General features: G+C 44.5%; 3 protein-coding genes across 3 annotated transcripts; 2 read left to right on the top strand and 1 right to left on the bottom strand.

Annotated features, from left to right (window-relative positions):
• The first annotated feature begins 1,119 nt into the window (after window positions 1–1,119).
• LOC101755822 (protein OS-9 homolog) lies at window positions 1,120–5,225 on the top strand. Its single transcript, XM_004965690.3, has 8 exons — window positions 1,120–1,319; window positions 1,699–1,775; window positions 2,464–2,664; window positions 2,774–2,845; window positions 4,186–4,301; window positions 4,406–4,472; window positions 4,601–4,707; window positions 4,783–5,225. Exons 1-8 carry the CDS (start codon window positions 1,223–1,225, stop codon window positions 4,946–4,948), a joined length of 903 nt encoding a protein of 300 aa, XP_004965747.1. The 5' UTR covers window positions 1,120–1,222; the 3' UTR covers window positions 4,949–5,225.
• Window positions 5,226–6,394: 1,169 nt separating this feature from the next.
• On the top strand, window positions 6,395–8,803 carry LOC101756223 (amino acid transporter AVT6E). Its single transcript, XM_004965691.2, has one exon. It carries the CDS (start codon window positions 6,958–6,960, stop codon window positions 8,425–8,427), a length of 1,470 nt encoding a protein of 489 aa, XP_004965748.1. The 5' UTR covers window positions 6,395–6,957; the 3' UTR covers window positions 8,428–8,803.
• A 530-nt stretch (window positions 8,804–9,333) lies between these two features.
• On the bottom strand, window positions 9,334–17,304 carry LOC101756622 (U3 small nucleolar RNA-associated protein 21 homolog). Its single transcript, XM_004965692.3, has 19 exons — window positions 16,995–17,304; window positions 16,586–16,613; window positions 16,405–16,505; window positions 15,933–16,136; window positions 15,595–15,838; window positions 14,721–14,896; window positions 14,268–14,350; window positions 14,111–14,183; window positions 13,740–13,805; window positions 13,609–13,651; window positions 12,669–12,808; window positions 12,324–12,536; window positions 11,987–12,071; window positions 11,607–11,901; window positions 11,150–11,405; window positions 10,785–11,001; window positions 10,309–10,523; window positions 10,005–10,191; window positions 9,334–9,762 (listed from the first exon to the last, which is right to left on the bottom strand). Exons 1-18 carry the CDS (start codon window positions 17,121–17,123, stop codon window positions 10,042–10,044), a joined length of 2,718 nt encoding a protein of 905 aa, XP_004965749.1. The 5' UTR covers window positions 17,124–17,304; the 3' UTR covers window positions 9,334–9,762; window positions 10,005–10,041.
• Window positions 17,305–17,323: the final 19 nt, after the last annotated feature.

Genomic DNA, 17,323 nt, shown 5'->3' on the forward strand with positions numbered 1-17,323 from the left:
TTAATAATACGTAAAAAAATGATGAAATTGAAAACACACAACATAATCGCATCGATTACATGCACGTTCATTTGAGGTACGCGCTTCTGATCGTCTCGCTATCTAAGAGCAGAGTCTACGCGCATCGATCTCCAGCAGTGCTCGTCGATGTGCTCTAGGTAGAACCGGCTCGGCATCCACACGTGCCTGCGCCACCGCGCGTACTCGCTGAACACCCACCCGTACGCCCTCGGCGGCGCCAGCGCCGCAACCGCCACGCACTCCCTATCACCGCCGCGGCGCTGCTGCGCGCACATCCAGGCCCGCCCCGGTGCGGCGGCCTGGTGCAGCGCGCAGCGCCGGCCCGGCGGGAGCCGCGCGCAGCAGCACGCCAGGGCCTTATTCCCGCCACCGCTCACCTCGTCAGCCGACGCCGCCGACGGCGGTCGCGGCGGCGCCGTGCTCCGCTTCAGCATGCGCGTGGCGACCCGCTTCGCCAGCGCCTGCCGCATCCACGCCTTCGCCGCGCGCTCCGCGCTCCATGTGGCGGTGGTGCCGTTCTTGTTCCTGCCGTCCGCTCTGGCGCCGCCGCCCCTGATGGCCGGGAGGCGCTGCAGCTGCCGTGACGGCTTCGTGATGGCGTTACCCTTCTGCATCGCCACCGCCGCCGGCCCCGTCGTCGCCTTCGAGACGCGCCGCGGCGGCAGCGTTGAAAGATCAGCTGCCATAATCCAAGCTCCAGAGAGCTCCACGCCGATCCCGGGCGCTCGACGATCGTGTTATAACAATCCTGAACGCGCACGCGCATCCGGAACGCGGCAATCAACGCCCCGCGGCTGCACAACCACACTAATGGTCGGGACACTGCATTTGTTCGGCAGGTAGGCGCGGGTCGTGGCCGATTGCGCGCGCCACCACGCGCAGCCGCGCCGGAAGGGACGCCGGACAGCTGCTGGCCGGGCAGAATTAGCTCGGGTTGGTTCAGGGGTTGGGGAGAAAGGATGCCAACACCTCGTGATCGCTCATCGACTTCCCCGGGTAAGTTGCAACCGTGCACGCGGAGGATAGGAATACGCCAACCTCTTATGAAAGAGTCTTTTTTAAGAGTACATGGACTTCTGTAAACGAAGATAAGGCGTATCCAGTAGTCTGAAGGCGTAAAGCTCACTCGACCGCAACGTTGAACACGCTGGGCTCTGGCGCAGACGACGGGAAGGGTCTCGGAGTCGTAGCGAGGACCCACATGCCGTCTCCGATGGGCTTCGCCGGCCGGGTGTCCGCGCTGCTCCTCCTCCTGTTCGCCGGTGCGGTCGCCTCCGACCAGATCTTCACCGCCTCAGGTGAGCACCGCGGGGCCGCGCCAAATCTCACCGGGACCTTGTTAAATCCGCACCCCCTCAAACCCCTCGCCGCGTTGCCTTGCTAAACCCAACGAATCCACCGCTTCGTCGATGCGTCTTCCATGATTCTTGGACGAATTTCGGTCCTCGAGTCAACAAGCGATCCGGCTGTATGTCGATTGTGCCGAGTTGCCCGGTGCTCTCATTGCTACAACTTTCTTGCCCAGATCTAGAACCCTGTAGTTAAAAGGACCCTCCTTTTTCAGTCTGTGCCGTCTGGGTATGCTAATGGATTGCTAGGTGGTTTCATAGTGTTAATTGTGCTTCGGCCCACTTTCCTTGAGTACTGATTTGGCCTGAACTCTCTGCTGATCATCAGGTGTCCCATTTGGGCGGAGTTCGCGTGAGCCGAGGTTCCGCGTCGAGTTCCATCCAGTTGATTCTCCCTACCAACCGGTAAGATTTCTAATGGTTTTTCTGTCTGAATCCTTGTTTGTAGCAAAGCAAGAGCTTTCTTTTGTTCTAACTTAATTTTCGTAGTTGGTTATGGCATTGTGTGTGGATGTATGGATAATTAGGTTCCAGTGAACTGTAATTGATACTCCCTCCATATCGTTTTGTTTGTCGCCGGTGGTTCAAAACAAAAGGAGCCAGAATATTTGTCGCCGCAGTTGAAGGAAAAAGTGGCCTGCCGTTTTTGCCCCTGGCGGCAGCAGTGTACTCCCCTCGACCAATTTTGTCCGCATGAGCAGCAGGCGGGACGAAGCCATGCCGCTGCTTCACAGCAGGGGCAAAAGGATAAATGCAAGCGATCCTTAATTTCAGCGAAGCTGTCTGAAACGTCAACTAAAACAAATCGGAGGGAGTACTAATTAAAATTTACCAGCAATTCTTGAACATGTATATGCGAATAAATCATTCTTGACTTTACTACAATGGTCATTGGGTGTGAAAGACAAGCGACTTCAATTCTGGCAATGTTAACTTACCATGTTTTTGCTAAATCATATAATTTTCATACCATTTTTGTCAGAAAAATCATATCTGAATTTTTCGTCTTATGTTGCTCAAAAGATGGCTGCTTGGAATAATTCAAACCTTACTCTTTTATCCTAACCAGAGGTACTTGTGGTGCATTCAACAGGAAAATGGCCAGGAATCGGAGCCAATGGCTAACCATGAGGGGAAACATTATATGTGCTTTCTACCAGTTGAGGAAACTAAAACCATGAAGTCAATCCTCCCACAAAATGCAACTAATGTTATAATAGAAAGTGACAGGAGAATTAAGCCAAAGGAGCCAGATGAGCTGCTTGAGCCTCTCAAGGATCAGTGTCTCTACAGGGTGAGCAGGCAACTCTTTTTCTTTATGCACAGTACACATAATGAATTATTGGTCATGTGCATGCGTGCCTGGCAAAAAAAAATCTGATCATTATGCCATTTTGACGCAGCACGAAGGTTGGTGGTCGTATGAGTTCTGTTATCATGGGAAAATCCGACAGGTTCATGTAGAAGGCGACAAGGTAAGAGTTTCTCCCCCTTCACTTTTGTTTCTCTTTTGGCTTTGGTTTGCAACTATGGTATTTTTGTTTATCTTTGTTTCCATCATTATAAACAAACTTTGGGAGGTAACGGTCCAAGTTTCGCTAACTTTTAACTGGATAAAGAAGTTCTTAACTGAGTTAAACTACATAAAATTTAAATACTTTGCCATTTCTTTGAATAATGTTGACTGCAACTTCAATTCCAGTAGACGTCTTTCTAAAAACTGCACGAATCCCAAAGCATGTTTAACAAATTAATTCATATTATTATTTCTTTAACCGTGATACCGCCCTGGCCCTACCCAGTCCAGTCCAGCCCAGCACCCAACTTGATTCCGCGTGATCAGATCGAGTGCCTCCAATTTGTTGGGGTGGACGGGTGCAGGTGAAGTTCGTGCACATGTCCTTGCGGTGGCCTTCTGCTCTCGCTGGTCATTGGTGATCGGTGTATCTTTTGCCAGCGGAGGAGGCCGATTAATCCATGGTAGATTCGTTGTATTACTCTAGCTAGGTGCCAGTACATTGACTTGCCTATGGTGTGCCAAGTGCCAACTGTTTGGTTAAGGCAATTTCAGTCTAAATTAGTTTTTAGCAAGAGTTAGCAATGAGCGATTGCTGTGGAGGGGAACTTATGGGGAATCTAAATAACTAGTACTCCGTACTACATACATCTACATGTTAATTCCATTGGAATGCTAGTCGCTAGTACAAAATTCAGATAAGTCATCTGAGGCTCTAAGCAGAACCCATAGCTGGCTGCCTGGGCGCCTGGCTTTGGCTGTTGACCAATCCCTCACCATGATGAGGACCTGCTGTCGGGGGCCAACCACCAATGTGAGCTACGTGCTAGGTGTGGTGCCGCTTTCTGGCCCCTTTGGCCTCTACGACCTCAAGCCGGTCTAGGCCATGGTGGTTGTCGATGAGTCTATGAAGCCGCCGGCGGCCACAGGAGACCGGCGATTAGGGCTGGTGGCAGATTGTGCCTCGATTAGGGAAAAACAGAGGAGCGTGCAGCAACGGCTGTAGCGCAATGAATGGTGGCGAGCAGAACGCGGAAACAGTCAAAGCAAACGTGATCAGTTAGATCATCATAGTTCAGGTGGGATGGGCTGAACTGGACTGGGTAGGGCCTGGCCGCAGGTGTGTTAATGGGTAAGCTTATTGGATTAATTAGTCTAGTACGCTTTGGAATCCATGCAGTTCTTAGAAAAGGGTCTACCGGAGCATTTCTGATATCCTTATAATCTGACGTTCTCATACGCAGTCTTAAGTTGCTAGGCCTCTAGATGCCATTGCTAATTTTGTTTGCTTTGTTGAAGGTTATTCAAGAATATGTTCTAGGTGAATACGACAATGATGCAACTACTGCTTACCATGAAAATAACACCTCTGAATTCGCTGACGATGACCATCGCGTGAAAGATATTTCTAAGAGGTGCTGTACTAATATCTCATGAAAGCGTAGAGAGGAGTGACATAATATATCTGGGTTCAAAGCTCACTTGAATGAATTCCTGCTGTCCCTGTTTTGTTGTACAGATATCATGTCCACTTGTACACAAATGGGACTGTATGTGACCTCACAGAGATACCCCGGGAGACTGAGGTGAGAAAAAAAAGAACACTATGGATCTATTATCATGTTTGTTTCTAAGTAAAGGGATTTTTGTCACTACAGGATCAAGTATCCATTTCACTACATTTGACTGCTCACACCCTGCCTTCTTCCTACAGGTTAGATTTGTCTGCTCGGAACCTACTGTCCTGATCAGCTCAATCAAGGAGATCTCTTCCTGCAAATATGTTGTAACAATTCAAAGCCCGATGCTTTGCAAAAACCCGTAAGCGCTAACATTCTCCTTCTATAGTAATCTCTATCTTTGCAATATCTAAGCTCGTCATGTTGTTCTGCGCAGGTTGTTCCATCAAGAAAAACGCACCCTTTCCATCCACTGCAACGAGTTGCCTGCTGAAGAAGAACCCAGGGTCACTGTGGAGGACGACTTGCTTCCAAAAGAAGCGCCGATCTCAATCATTCCCGATCAGGATGAACTACATGATTTCACAGCTTATGCTACTTGATTTCCCTCCAATAATGTATGTCATGTAGAGAAACTGTTATTTTGGAGGCGCAGTGGCAACTGAATATCACTGTCTTGACTGTCCCATGAACCGTACAGTGGCACCGGGTGCTGCTTGTAAAGCAGGCTGGGATCACCAGTCTCCAAAGCTAATTATAGGGGATGATTAAAAAGGAAGAGAGTTTCTCTGTATTAGTAAAGAAAACGATTTTGAGACACTTAACATTTGTTTGAAATGTCTATAAAATGGACCGTGACTGTATTAGCGCATAGAAAAACGAAGGCACCTGTTCTTATAGTGCAGATCAAGGCAACTCAGTCAGAGCCTCAGAGGGCCAAGTAAAATTATGTCATGTTATGATGCTTTGGTAATTTTCTTTTTGTCAGCTTTACGGTGTCATACAAAGCCCAAGCATGTGCTTCGGTGAAAACATATCAGCTCACATCTAGTTCTGAAAATGGTGTTTGGGCACAGACATGTTTCCTAAAATACATGTTCACCATGTAATTAAATTAAAGAATATAACAAAGCTCGATAAAACTACAATACAAAAGCTTTCTTCGAGCTGCACATACAATTTACATATCACCTTCATTGGGATATCATAAGTTGAAATTGGTGGACCGTAGGCTAAGGAAGTAAGGAGAATTCTGAATTCGCATACAGTGGAGGGTGGACACCAACGCGTTGTGCTAAGTCAAACAAGAAGATCTCCTTGATTTTTTTTATGCTGATGCGAAGAAAGAATAAACTTCGAGCTGTACTTGGTCAACTGAAGATATCTTCAACGATGGTGTTCTGTGAACCGAGAGACTTGAAGATTTCAAGGCAACCTGAATACTCCCCTTTTGTGTTACAGAAGGACCTAAGAAGGAAAAAAAATCAAACAAAAAATCAATGGTAATAATTTAATAGTAGACCGACAAAGTTCATACGACACAAAAAAGGCCGAAATGTCATTTCTTTTGAAGAGAGGAATCCACAACCAACTTAAGAAAAAATAAACAAATTTTTAGCTTCGCTTCATCTAAAAATAGGTTTGCTTCAAACAATATATAAATTTCAGTTCGTGACATCACATGATGGAAGATCTCAAGTTAGACGAGCTGTTCTATTCTACCAGAGAATCAGGAGGAATGATATTTCTGCTCACAGACAGGTGGGCCAGGAGGGTTGGTGGCACCACTAGCAAGCAAGCGGGCCCCGCTCCGAGTTTCGGTGGCCAATCAGATCGAAGAGCTGTATCCGCGCGTCCCATGTGGCCGGACGCGTCGGCTCAAGCCAGGCAATGCTCACCAATCCCAAGCCTACCCCCGCCTCTGTCAGGTGGCCCCACCTTTCTCTGGGCCCACACGTCATTGATACTATACGAGGTGACACGGGAGTCACTGGTTGGTGTAGCCATCCGTACTCGGAATTAACGTAAATTGACTGTGCTCTTTAGTTCGAGAGATACTTTCATCGGGGAGAAGCAAGAACAGGGGAAAGAGTGGAAAATAAACAAAAAAAATTACAAATAAACAAGAGAGATAAAGCTCAGATCTCACTCTCCACAGTTAAACGCCCCAGCCTTCTCTCAATCCAATCCCCCTTGGTGCTCCCCGCCAATTCTTCCCTGAGATTCATCTTTGTATCCTCCAATTTCTTCTCCTGTTCTCCATAGAGAGGAATAATTTTGGCTTCCAAATCTCGCCAAGGAAGGGGTAAAAGAAAAGCAAAGTGCTTTGCGCAGCAAGAATCGCCATTGCCCACCATATCTTGTGAGATCTCAACTCAAACCCCCGGTCAATAGATAGGTACTCAGATTTTTCCTCCCCCTTCTGCAGCAATTTTGCTCTTGGAGCTGTAGATTGGGTGCGTGTTTCCTTTCCGTTCGTGGTTGGATTAGGCATTGGGATCTTGTCAATCTCTCTATTCTTGGCACAATTTGTTCTTGTGTCCGGTCCTGCCAAGAATTTTCCATATTGTTCGGGGCTTTCTGATCCATCTTTGATGCGCCAAGAGGCGAGATGAGCACGAATTACTCGGCGCTCCCATTGACCTCCCCTTCCATCGAGCTCCAATCCAACGGGGCTAAATCGGGCGCCGCCGCCAATGGCGCCGTCCTCAACGGCCACGCCAAGATCTCCAAGCAAGATTCATTCTTGGGCGAGCTCGAGGACGGCGGCGGCGGCGGTGGCGGGGAGCATGACGAGCTGCCGCTCATTGGCGACGGCCCCGCCGGGCCGCCGGAGGGGTCTAGTGTGACCGCCGCGGTGTTCAACCTCGCGACCTCCATCATCGGGGCCGGCATTATGGCGCTCCCGGCCACCATGAAGGTGCTCGGCGTCGCCGTCGGGCTCGTCTCGATCCTGGTCATGGGGGTCCTCTCCGAGATCACCATCGAGCTGCTCGTGAGGTTCTCGGCGTACTGCCGTGCACTGTCGTACGGCGAGGTCGTGCACAGGGCGCTAGGCCGGCCAGCAAGCATCGTAGCGCAGATGTGTGTCATCATCAACAACGCCGGAGTCCTAGTGGTGTACCTGATCATCATTGGAGACGTGATGTCCGGGTCGCTGAAGCACATCGGCGTCATGGATCAGTTGATTGGCCATGGCGAGTGGGATAACCGGAAGCTGCTGATCTTGGTGGTTCTTGTGATCTTCCTTGCGCCATTGTGCGCACTTGAGAAGATTGACTCGCTGAGTTTGTCATCTGCCGCATCAGTTGCCCTTGCTGTCGTGTTTGTGGTTGTGTCTTGCATCATTGCTTTGATCAAGATCGCCGAGGGCAAGATCAGTATGCCCAGGATGGGGCCAGATTTCAGCTCACGAGAGGCGATGCTTGACTTGCTTGTCGTGATACCCATCATGACGAATGCCTACATCTGCCATTTCAATGTCCAGCCAATCTACAATGAGCTCAAGGAGAAGACACCCCAGAACATGTACAAGGTTGGGAGGATCAGTACAGTGCTATGTGTTGTGGTCTATGCCCTGACTGCTCTCTCTGGCTACCTCTTGTTTGGCGACGATACAGAGTCCGACGTTCTCACCAACTTTGACAAGGATCTTGGGATTCGATTCAGCTCGGTCCTCAACTACATTGTCAGGATTGGTTATGTCGTCCACCTTGTCCTTGTGTTCCCTGTTGTCCACTTCTCGCTAAGACAGACTGTGGACTCGCTGATATTTGGGGAGTTGGCAACCCCTAGCAGGAAGAAGACGCTCACATTGACAGTGGTGCTACTGGCGCTCATCTACCTTGGCTCAACGATGATACCCAACATCTGGATGGCCTTCAAGTTCACTGGTGCGACAACAGGGTTGGCATTGGGGTTCATGTTCCCAGCCCTGGTGGCATTGAGGCTGGACAAGGAAGGGAGTCGCTTGGGGCATGGAGAGAGGCTCCTGTCACTTGGGTTGCTGGGGCTGTCCATAGTTGTCAGCGTCATTGGAGTTGTCGGAAATGTATACACCCTGAAGAGTAAGTCTGATTGATCTCTCGAAGATGAACAAGTTGGTAGCTAGGTTAGAGGAAGCTGTACACCATGACATGGTGTTTCACGGCAGACAGAGATTGTGTAAGCATGGTCGTTATACAGCAGTCAGGAATGATACTGTTCGAGAGAACCACAGGATCTCAGATACATTCTGTTTACCTTCTAAGGTGCATCATGTAACAGCTCTTGAGGCAATTCTTTTTGTACTTTATACCAGATTTTTTGATGTAACGATTTTACGAGGTCCTGGATTTATTTTTTTGATCAAGGCAACACAAGAAAGCCAGTTCTGTTGTAGCTTGAGCGTCTCTACAACATGAATGTTAGGACTGTTTCGAACATACGATTGCCATAGAATTTTCATATTGAAAACTCGTATCCCAGCACAAGATGTTTTTTTTGTCCTATTATGATTTTATCGACATTTGCAGTTTTATGTATGAACTTTGGAGGTTGGTTCTTATTTAGACATTTGGTGCAGATTTTCATATCAGCCTGATGCTCTGGAAATAGTCAGATAGATAAGCGCTTGAAAGTTGCAAACGCCCTAATTGTTGCAAGTCAAATAAAATCCTTGACCCAACAGCTCTCAAAATCCTAAATATTTCAGGCGCGAAGTCAGATTAGATTTGCAACATATAAAACTGCAAATTTCTGGTGGAATATAGCTACATTTTCGCTTGAATCTCTACTTTTTTTTTCCTCTCAAATGAAAACAGGATTTGAGTTTGCTCTTGAAAACTACATTGATGTACACAATAACCTCACATATTGCCGATCTTTTTTTAAAAAAATATTCTTAAAAGCTTCTATGTAGGGCCTCTAATATATTTGCAAATTTTGCTACACCCCCGATGTTTTCACCTGATATGCAAGAGAGCACGAACACTACTTGCGATTGGTATAAAGCAAATGTAACTCCCACAGATGGGAAATTTGCTCAAACAGCAATGGTGGTAAGGCTTCAGGTTTCTTGTAAAACGGTGTTGCTACACCAATTTGTTACAAAAGGATAGGGAACAACTATTAAACTACAAAAAATGTTACACCATGATCTGGGGCAGTTTTGGTAGCTAACTGTTCTGACATACATCAAGCGACTCCTTGCAGCTTCACTGCTATGACAAAATGGTGAAGGGTACAACCGCCATGGACACTGCGAAGTTTACATGCTCCAAGATCTCGTAAGGAAAGTTTGGATTACCACCCTTGAAATGATTTGGGAGATTATTTTTCCTTTCATCTCAAAGAATCCATCATATCATCACTCCACAAGTGGCTCAATCGAGGCCACGATTCCTTGCAGTGGCTAAGGTATGCTGAGATTGGGGACCTATTTGCGTGCAAGGGGAAAAAAGGGTTATTTAATGTAGACAACCGCGTGAAGAAGCAATCTTATAAAGAAACTAGATCACTACGATCTCGCCGAGTTTTAAGCTCTGAAAAATAAATATTCTAGCTCTAAGCTGAGTTGAGCTCTAGAAATATTCTAGCTCCAAACTAAGTAATACTCTAACACAAGTCTTCTAAGAAAAGGGCAAGTCAAATTTTAACCATCCAGTGAATGAAGCTAACCTGTTTGACAAATTGAATGGTGAGCAACCACCTGCCACTAAAACTGTGAGTTGCTGAGGAATGTAACCATGCATCGTGCACTCTGAAACATCTTGTCGATCTTCTGCCAAACTAAGCTCTGGACCTCAAGGAGCTTCTTTACTTTGCTCTGAAGAATTGAGTGCCGCCGTATTGTTTCACCATGTATCTGCTTTCAAGAAATATAATTTCTTAGTACAAACTTGATGGGTTAAGATGGCATGTGCATATCACATGCTTCTGAAAATACTTTTAGGCCAGCCTGAAGAGTAAACATGTCATATACCTTCAAAAATAATTTCAGAACAGCCTGGACAAACTCAAAGTTATTCCTGCAGGAAAGCTCATGAATGAAATAATCCAATAGTGACAAAATAGACTGAAGCTCAGGTCTCTGCTCCAGATCTTCTGACTCTTCATCATCTATTATCTGTAGCAGTCGTAGTTCCATATCTAAAGACGAAGGTGACAGGCCTTTCATGTAGTCAGTGAAAGCCGAATCTGCAAACCAGATTCAAGTTCAGCTCTTAGAAACCATCACATCACCAAAATCAACACAAAATGTATCATTGTAGAGTTTTAGGCCTTTTTTCTGGTTGTATATGATGGTATTATAGACAGAAAAGAAACGCCAATAAAGTATTTTTGAACAATAATAAGACTGAATGACAGCAACTTCTCAAAGTTTCATCTATTAGCTAGAACACCCAAGTTGCATTAAGGAGGTACATTTACTTAGCAAGAATACACATAAATACTCACAGTTCTTTGTTTCTCCACATGATTGTAAAAGCTGACTGAATTGAGAGGAGAGTTCAGCCATCTTCTTCTGGTTTGTGTTCTCAGTGGTACTGCTGTTAGTTTCTTTACTGCTGGCAGGGGGCTCAAACAATATCTCCCCAGAAAGGGATGGAACAGAGGGTAAGAAGAAAGGTGCCTTCTCAGGTTTCTTAGGCGGCTCTATTGGTTTATTCCGAACCTAAAGAAAAAGGAGCAACAATGAGCCCTTTAATCTAGTTTTACAATACAAGGCAGCCTTATTAAAAAGTACAGCAGTAATAGAGACCAGGCCACATAATTAGTCACTAAAGTTGAAACTTGATAGTTAGAATGAAACAAGCTGTTACCTTTATAATATCAAGATTTGTCAAACTTTGCCATTGGCTCCTTGGAAGCAAGGAAAGGGTGATCATATTTGGTATTTGATCATCCATTATGACAAAAGGTTTAACATTAGACTGATTTGAGTCCCCTGAATTATGAGCTTGTTCTTCCTCAGATCTTTCCGTTGATGAAACAGCTGGCAAACAAACATTCCGGACATGTTTACCACTTGCATAATTTTCAATATTTGTTGAGGTCGAGAACAAAGATTGATTAACCCTGTCAAATTATAATAAGATTATAATAAAAGTTCAGTGCATATGTTGAAATGGGGTGAACTGATAGTAATATTTAGTTGCATACTGTAAATCAGATTGCACCAACTGGATTATGGTATCTTTTTCCAAACTATATAGATACAAAACAAACTGAGGTTACATAGTAACAGGGTGAGCACAAGGAGATGCAACAGAAACCTACCAGAGGTAGACGCCATTTTGATCAACATGAGTGGTAGCCAACACGTCCATATTAGGCGACATAGACAGAGATGTTATAGATACATCAACATGCATCGCATCTATCTGTCTCGCTAAACTGATGTCCCATATCCTAAGAGTCCCATCCATACTAGATGAGATGAGCCATTTTCCATCTTCACTGAAGCACAGATCAGTGATACGGTCTGTATGTCCTTCAAATCTACGAACCATTTTCATGGCCACCGTATCAAACAATACTAGTACCATATCATCTACTACGGTTGCAAGAATACCTGCAATAAATAGCAAGTAGTTATTAGTTATCTGGAAAAAAACTCTACATGGGAATAACCAAATATGCTGAACACATATACATACCATTTGCCCGGTGGTATGCAATCTTAGTTACAGATTTACCAACATCCAATCTAGATTTTAGCTTGCAAGTTTTAAAATCCCACACCTGCAAGATAAACAATTCTATAGTTAAGTAATGCAATCATTGCGGGGATTTCACTCAGACTTGTAAAGAGAAGTAATACATAACTATCCTTGATTCTAGGACTAAAAGGAACAGGTCTATTGAATGAGACTAAGAAAGCAGTTAAGGAAACATTTTAACCAGTAGATAGGGCATGGAAGAAGGATGAAGCAAGTACTCCTTAAAGTAGATGCTGCTTACATACACGCTACATCACAACAGAGAAGGCAATACCTTAATATCACCATGGTATCCAGCAGTAATCAGGGAGCCATTTGTAGCATCGCAAGCTAAACCAACAACTTCTCCATCATGCGCACATTGCATTGCCAATGAAGTGTCGATGTAACTACCACGACTAATCCCTGATTGAAGGTTAAATTTTTCGATCCAACCACCTTCAGTGCCCAAGATAGTAAAATTACCGCAAGCACTAATCACACAGGCCTGCCACAACAGTAAAATGAAAATTGTAAAAATAATAGGGATATACTTTTAACAGTAGATCTTGAGTCTTAGAAGTCACTGTGCACTCTATGATGAAATTTCATAGATGAAAACTACAAAAACAAGCATTACCTTGATCGGTGTCTCAGTGCCTGATGATGGTGTTAGAATATGTTCACCAATAACAAAGTTCTGAAGACGCCATACATATGCCCGTGGAGTATCCATGTGGCACGTAACAACATTACACCAATCACGTGCACGTATCTCAGCTGAAAAGAGAGGGTTTCCTCAGTCTAAATTTGTATAGAAAGAAATATAAACAGAAGACATGGCAATCCGTGAACAGGTCAAAGATGTACACTAATATCCCGCACACAAATTCTACGAGGTGATGGCGGTGTGTGGTTGTGCCATCAGCTGTGGCAGGTGTGGTAGATAATCACCAAAGTTAGCAAGTTTTATTGCATAACAAGCAAGTTAACAGATTCAAAATTGACATGTGAAGTTTTTTTTGGCATTTGCAATGCCATGAGAGCCCATTGCCATGCTTGGATACCATATAAACAACATGATAGGCGATACTGAAAGGCCCCAACTGGAAACCATCAGAGGTCCTAATTTCTTTGACTAGACCTTGATATGCGTTAGTCCTAACCTTAGCAGCAGAATCATAACATTCCAATGGGCCTATAAGTGACTACACTCTGAGATGATGTGTGTCCTATGAAATAGCTAGCATAAGGTCCTTCCTACTTCTACAGTTTCTCTACTTCAGCTACTGCTCTCCTCCCACCCTTTTCTTAAATATCCACATTTGGTAATAGATGCAAAGAATAACATATGGTCCAGAAATGAAGTCATCTATAAAATGATAACACATTCGCACTTAATTTCAATACTACTAGCAATGAGCAGGGTAAACTGGGCTGCTGGCATGTTATGCCTTAACACACAAAAAATCATAGCTCGTTCACTTGCTTTTGTATGCCCAAATAAAGCAAAATCATTCCTAGGAAAAAAACACAATTTTATACGAGTTCAGAAATGCTGCAAGAAACCAAAACAGTACCACAGTCAAATGTAATGACTGGTTTTAGCTTGATCTCTTCCTCCTGCAGAAAAAAAGGAACTTTTCAACACCCTGAATAAGGAAAGATCAAAGAATTTGAGTGCAATAAATGAATAAAACAAGATTTGCACCTTTACTCTAAGCTTCTTTGCTCTTTTTGTGACATGCCGCTGAGAAAGTTCTCTACTTTGTTGATCCTGTTAAGAGAGGATTAAACATTGAGAAATAGTTTTTGGCTTGAAGAGGCCAAGTAGCAATGCGATGTAAGAAAAACATGCAGGATTTTGTGTGACAATCTAGTGATGCAACAATAATAAGGCACATGACTTAGCATGGCTGGAATATATATGATTTTATCAAGTGATACATAAAACTAAACCATAAAATGGTGACTAGAATATGAAACAAAAGGAAAATTTTACTCCTGCTAGATTAGACATCACGTTTGATATGTTCTTATAAAAAATAAAAAATACTGCAAATGTAAGATGCAATTAGTTACCTGGACAACTGAGAAAAGACGAAAGGCACGATCTTGACCAGCAGATAAGATGCATTTCCCATTGCCATAGAATCTAACAATAAAAATAGGTTGACTCAGCAAAAGCAAAACCGACTGGAAGCAAAAGATAAAGCACAAATTGGAGGGTGCTTGTCACCTTATGCATCTAGGTGGAGCACTGTGACCACTTCGAAACCGTAACAGACGAGCACCTCCATCATTATTGTCAAATATCCACATCTGGTGCATATTAGGACTTAAAAGTTAAACGAGGTAATTAGCAATCTAGCAGCTACCTACATAGGTAGCTAAGGTGATTGTGAACGAAGTTGTTTGGCTAAGGTGATTGTTTGGCTGTTTTGTTCACAGCACTTATTAGCAGCTATCAAGCTGGACGCTAGCTGCTAGAAGGAAGATGCTAGTTGCAGGCTAACATTGAAATATTGCAAACATGCAGGAAAATACAACTAGGTGAGGGGCATAATGGTCTGCATGATTTCAGTGCACTGACGCATCAGGAAGATAAAGCATACAAAAGCTTACATTAATCGAATTAGCATCATCAATAAAATGCACTGAAAGCTACTTGAAAGCAAAAATAGTTACTTACTTTAATTGAATTATCAGCAGCTGAGCTCATCAGAATAGGTTCATTGGCAAAAAAATGAAGCGAAACTATAGATTGATCATGGGCCTCCCTAATCACAGAATGCAGCCGTCTCTTCTCAAGATTCCATATGCTAATAACGCCAGAAGAGCCTCCAGAGGCTAGAAGGGGTTGCCCATCTGGGGGAAGATAAATTTAGGAAAGAACACTTTAGTTCGAGACACGAGAGTGGTAATAAAATGGTAGGTCTAAGACACCCATAACCAAAAGAACAAGAAATAAAATTCTTGATGGCCTGGCCATGTTTTGTTTGTTGCCAAACATTGCAATGCCAGTTTAGTCACGCCACCGTATCTTAGGTAGTTGTTTGGTTTACTGCTGCCACAATTTTGGCGCACCAAACCTTCTTAGTACCCATATGTCAGGGGCTCAGTTTCTTCGCCACAAAAATATTTGGCATGGCACACTTGCCTAAGCTTAGTTATGACATGCTTATACATGAACTAAACATGTGCAAAGCACCTAGGCAATTTATCAGAAAATGCAGGTGTATTTCCATAATAACTTACTGCTGTTTGATTTCTAGGGAGGAGACTTCAACAGAAATTGTATTGTTACAAGCTTGTTTAAGCTTAGTTGTCAACGATGGTAAGTATAGTTGATGAGCTGGATCTCAGGTATTAAGGAAGTGGGTGGCACCCGTGTCAACAAGTATTCGATACGATAATAGTCATTCATATTAAGGAAAAGAAGTTCAGGGCTTGAACTAACAAGCAAAGAACAATGAACCAGAAAGGATTTTTTCCATTCTTCTAAAAGTATGGCTGACTACATACAGTAAGAAAGATTACACTTAACAATATGTTTATTAAATTACCTGTTCGAAATGACAGTGCAGTCACAGCACCACGAATCTGATGGTTGAAAGACATTAATTCTTCATCATATCGTATATTATGAACATGAACTGTCCCATCAGAACATCCAACAGCAACTACATCTAAAGCAGGTGAGGAAACACAACAACGAACTGGTGACTCCCAACCCTTGAAATCATACAATTTTTTCTTTGTGCTGATATTCCACAGCTGCAAGGGGCCTTCTTCACTACCAACAATTACCTGATGTAGAAACAGATTTGTTAATAAACAGAATGCGCATGAGGTTTGGAATGCAAACTATTTCTCAAGAAAAATTTCAGATCGCTTCAAGCACCTTATTTAGATAAGTATCAGGATGCATGATACAGGTTGGAGTAAACTTGTCTCCCAATGATATGCTTCCAACTGGCTCACTGTTTGGTTCTGCTCCTTTGAAGGCCCAGATGAATATATTACCTTTAGCATCTGCACTCAGAACATATTCTCCAAACAGGTATAGCATGTTGACCTTCTCTTCATGTTTACTCCAAGTAACAACCTGATTGAAAGTGATTGTCAGAGCATAAATAAGAAGGCTTGTCTACGTAGCAGTTGATGGACATATATGGTGATGCATGGATCTCCTTTGTAAGTTTGTAAAGTGAACACGTCACAAGCACCATCCAAAAATTCTAATTTCACATGAAATTAGCATGTCTTGATTACTTTCTAAACACAAAAAATGCACAAGCTTTCCAGTAAATAAGTATCAGTTTGTACAAACTCGATATAACTAACGGATGAAGGTAGCACAACAATTTCCCTACCTGATCAGTCCTTTTGAAAACTGCAATATCACTTCCATATGCAGCAAATGTATAATCCTTGTAGGATGCAAGAGTCCGGATCTTCTTGGGCAGTTGGGGTCCTTCGATAACATAAAAAACTCATAAACCGCAAGAAAAAAGTAATGTTAAGGAAAACATGGGTGTGAAAGAACAGGCTTACCAGCTAGAACCAAATTCAGCTTAGCACACTGCAGAAAAAGAAGAGCAAAAAATAGATGAGTCTGTCAAGCTCCTAGAGTGAAATTCGGTTGCAAAGGAGGCATGTAAGGCGGAGAACAGAGGCAGGGTAAGGCTCAAATGAACATCACGCAGCTAGGTTGACTACATTTATCCCCTAAGAACAACCAATAACTAAACTCTCAACTTCACACGAGCTCCAAACATGATTTAGGACTCATTACACTCACTTGCTCCTACTATTCGCAATCCTGAATTCCAGCAGAGCAATAGGCTCCTGCAAGCTCCCGAAGCAAGCTACTCCAAACCACAGTCACTCGACGCACGAATCCTAGTCCAAATTTTTCCAACCGCGGAAGGGACGGCGGCGTGCTGGTAGGGTGGCGGCTTACGTTGTAGACGTGGAAGGCCTTGCCGACGCTGACGGTGACGAAGGTCTCGCTGCCGAGGCGCTGCACGGAGAAGGGCACGCCGCCCGCCGTGATATACCCGATCGCCCGGAACGGCTCGAAGATCCCCATCGTCTCTCCCTATCCCTCTCCGGCCTCCACGCCTCCTCCTCCTCCTCCGGCTGCTGCCGCCGCCGATGCTTTTCTAGGGTTTCGCTTCCCAGGAGGCGAGGCAGGCGCGCCGGCGGCGAGGGTTTTAGAGCGGGTTTGGGAAGGGGGAGGCAGAGCGGCGGCGGGAGGCGGGGCACGGGGGGGTTTCCGAGTAGGTCAGT

This window comes from Setaria italica, chromosome IV (assembly GCF_000263155.2).
Source record: "Setaria italica strain Yugu1 chromosome IV, Setaria_italica_v2.0, whole genome shotgun sequence".
Lineage (NCBI taxonomy): Eukaryota > Viridiplantae > Streptophyta > Magnoliopsida > Poales > Poaceae > Setaria > Setaria italica.

Excerpts from the sequence above, each read along its gene's own strand:
- LOC101755822 (XM_004965690.3), top strand. The coding sequence starts at position 1,223 with ATGCCGTCTCCGATGGGCTTCGCCGGCCGGGTGTCCGCGCTGCTCCTC. Across the intron at positions 1,320-1,698 it reads CCAGATCTTCACCGCCTCAG|GTGTCCCATTTGGGCGGAGT; the intron begins GTGAGCACCGCG and ends GCTGATCATCAG. Across the intron at positions 4,708-4,782 it reads CCGATGCTTTGCAAAAACCC|GTTGTTCCATCAAGAAAAAC; the intron begins GTAAGCGCTAAC and ends TGTTCTGCGCAG.
- LOC101756622 (XM_004965692.3), bottom strand. The coding sequence starts at position 17,123 with ATGGGGATCTTCGAGCCGTTCCGGGCGATCGGGTATATCACGGCGGGC. Across the intron at positions 16,614-16,994 it reads AGGCCTTCCACGTCTACAAC|TGTGCTAAGCTGAATTTGGT; the intron begins GTAAGCCGCCAC and ends CTTTTTCTGCAG. Across the intron at positions 13,652-13,739 it reads CAAAGAAGCTTAGAGTAAAG|GAGGAAGAGATCAAGCTAAA; the intron begins GTGCAAATCTTG and ends TTTTTTCTGCAG.
- LOC101756223 (XM_004965691.2), top strand. The coding sequence starts at position 6,958 with ATGAGCACGAATTACTCGGCGCTCCCATTGACCTCCCCTTCCATCGAG.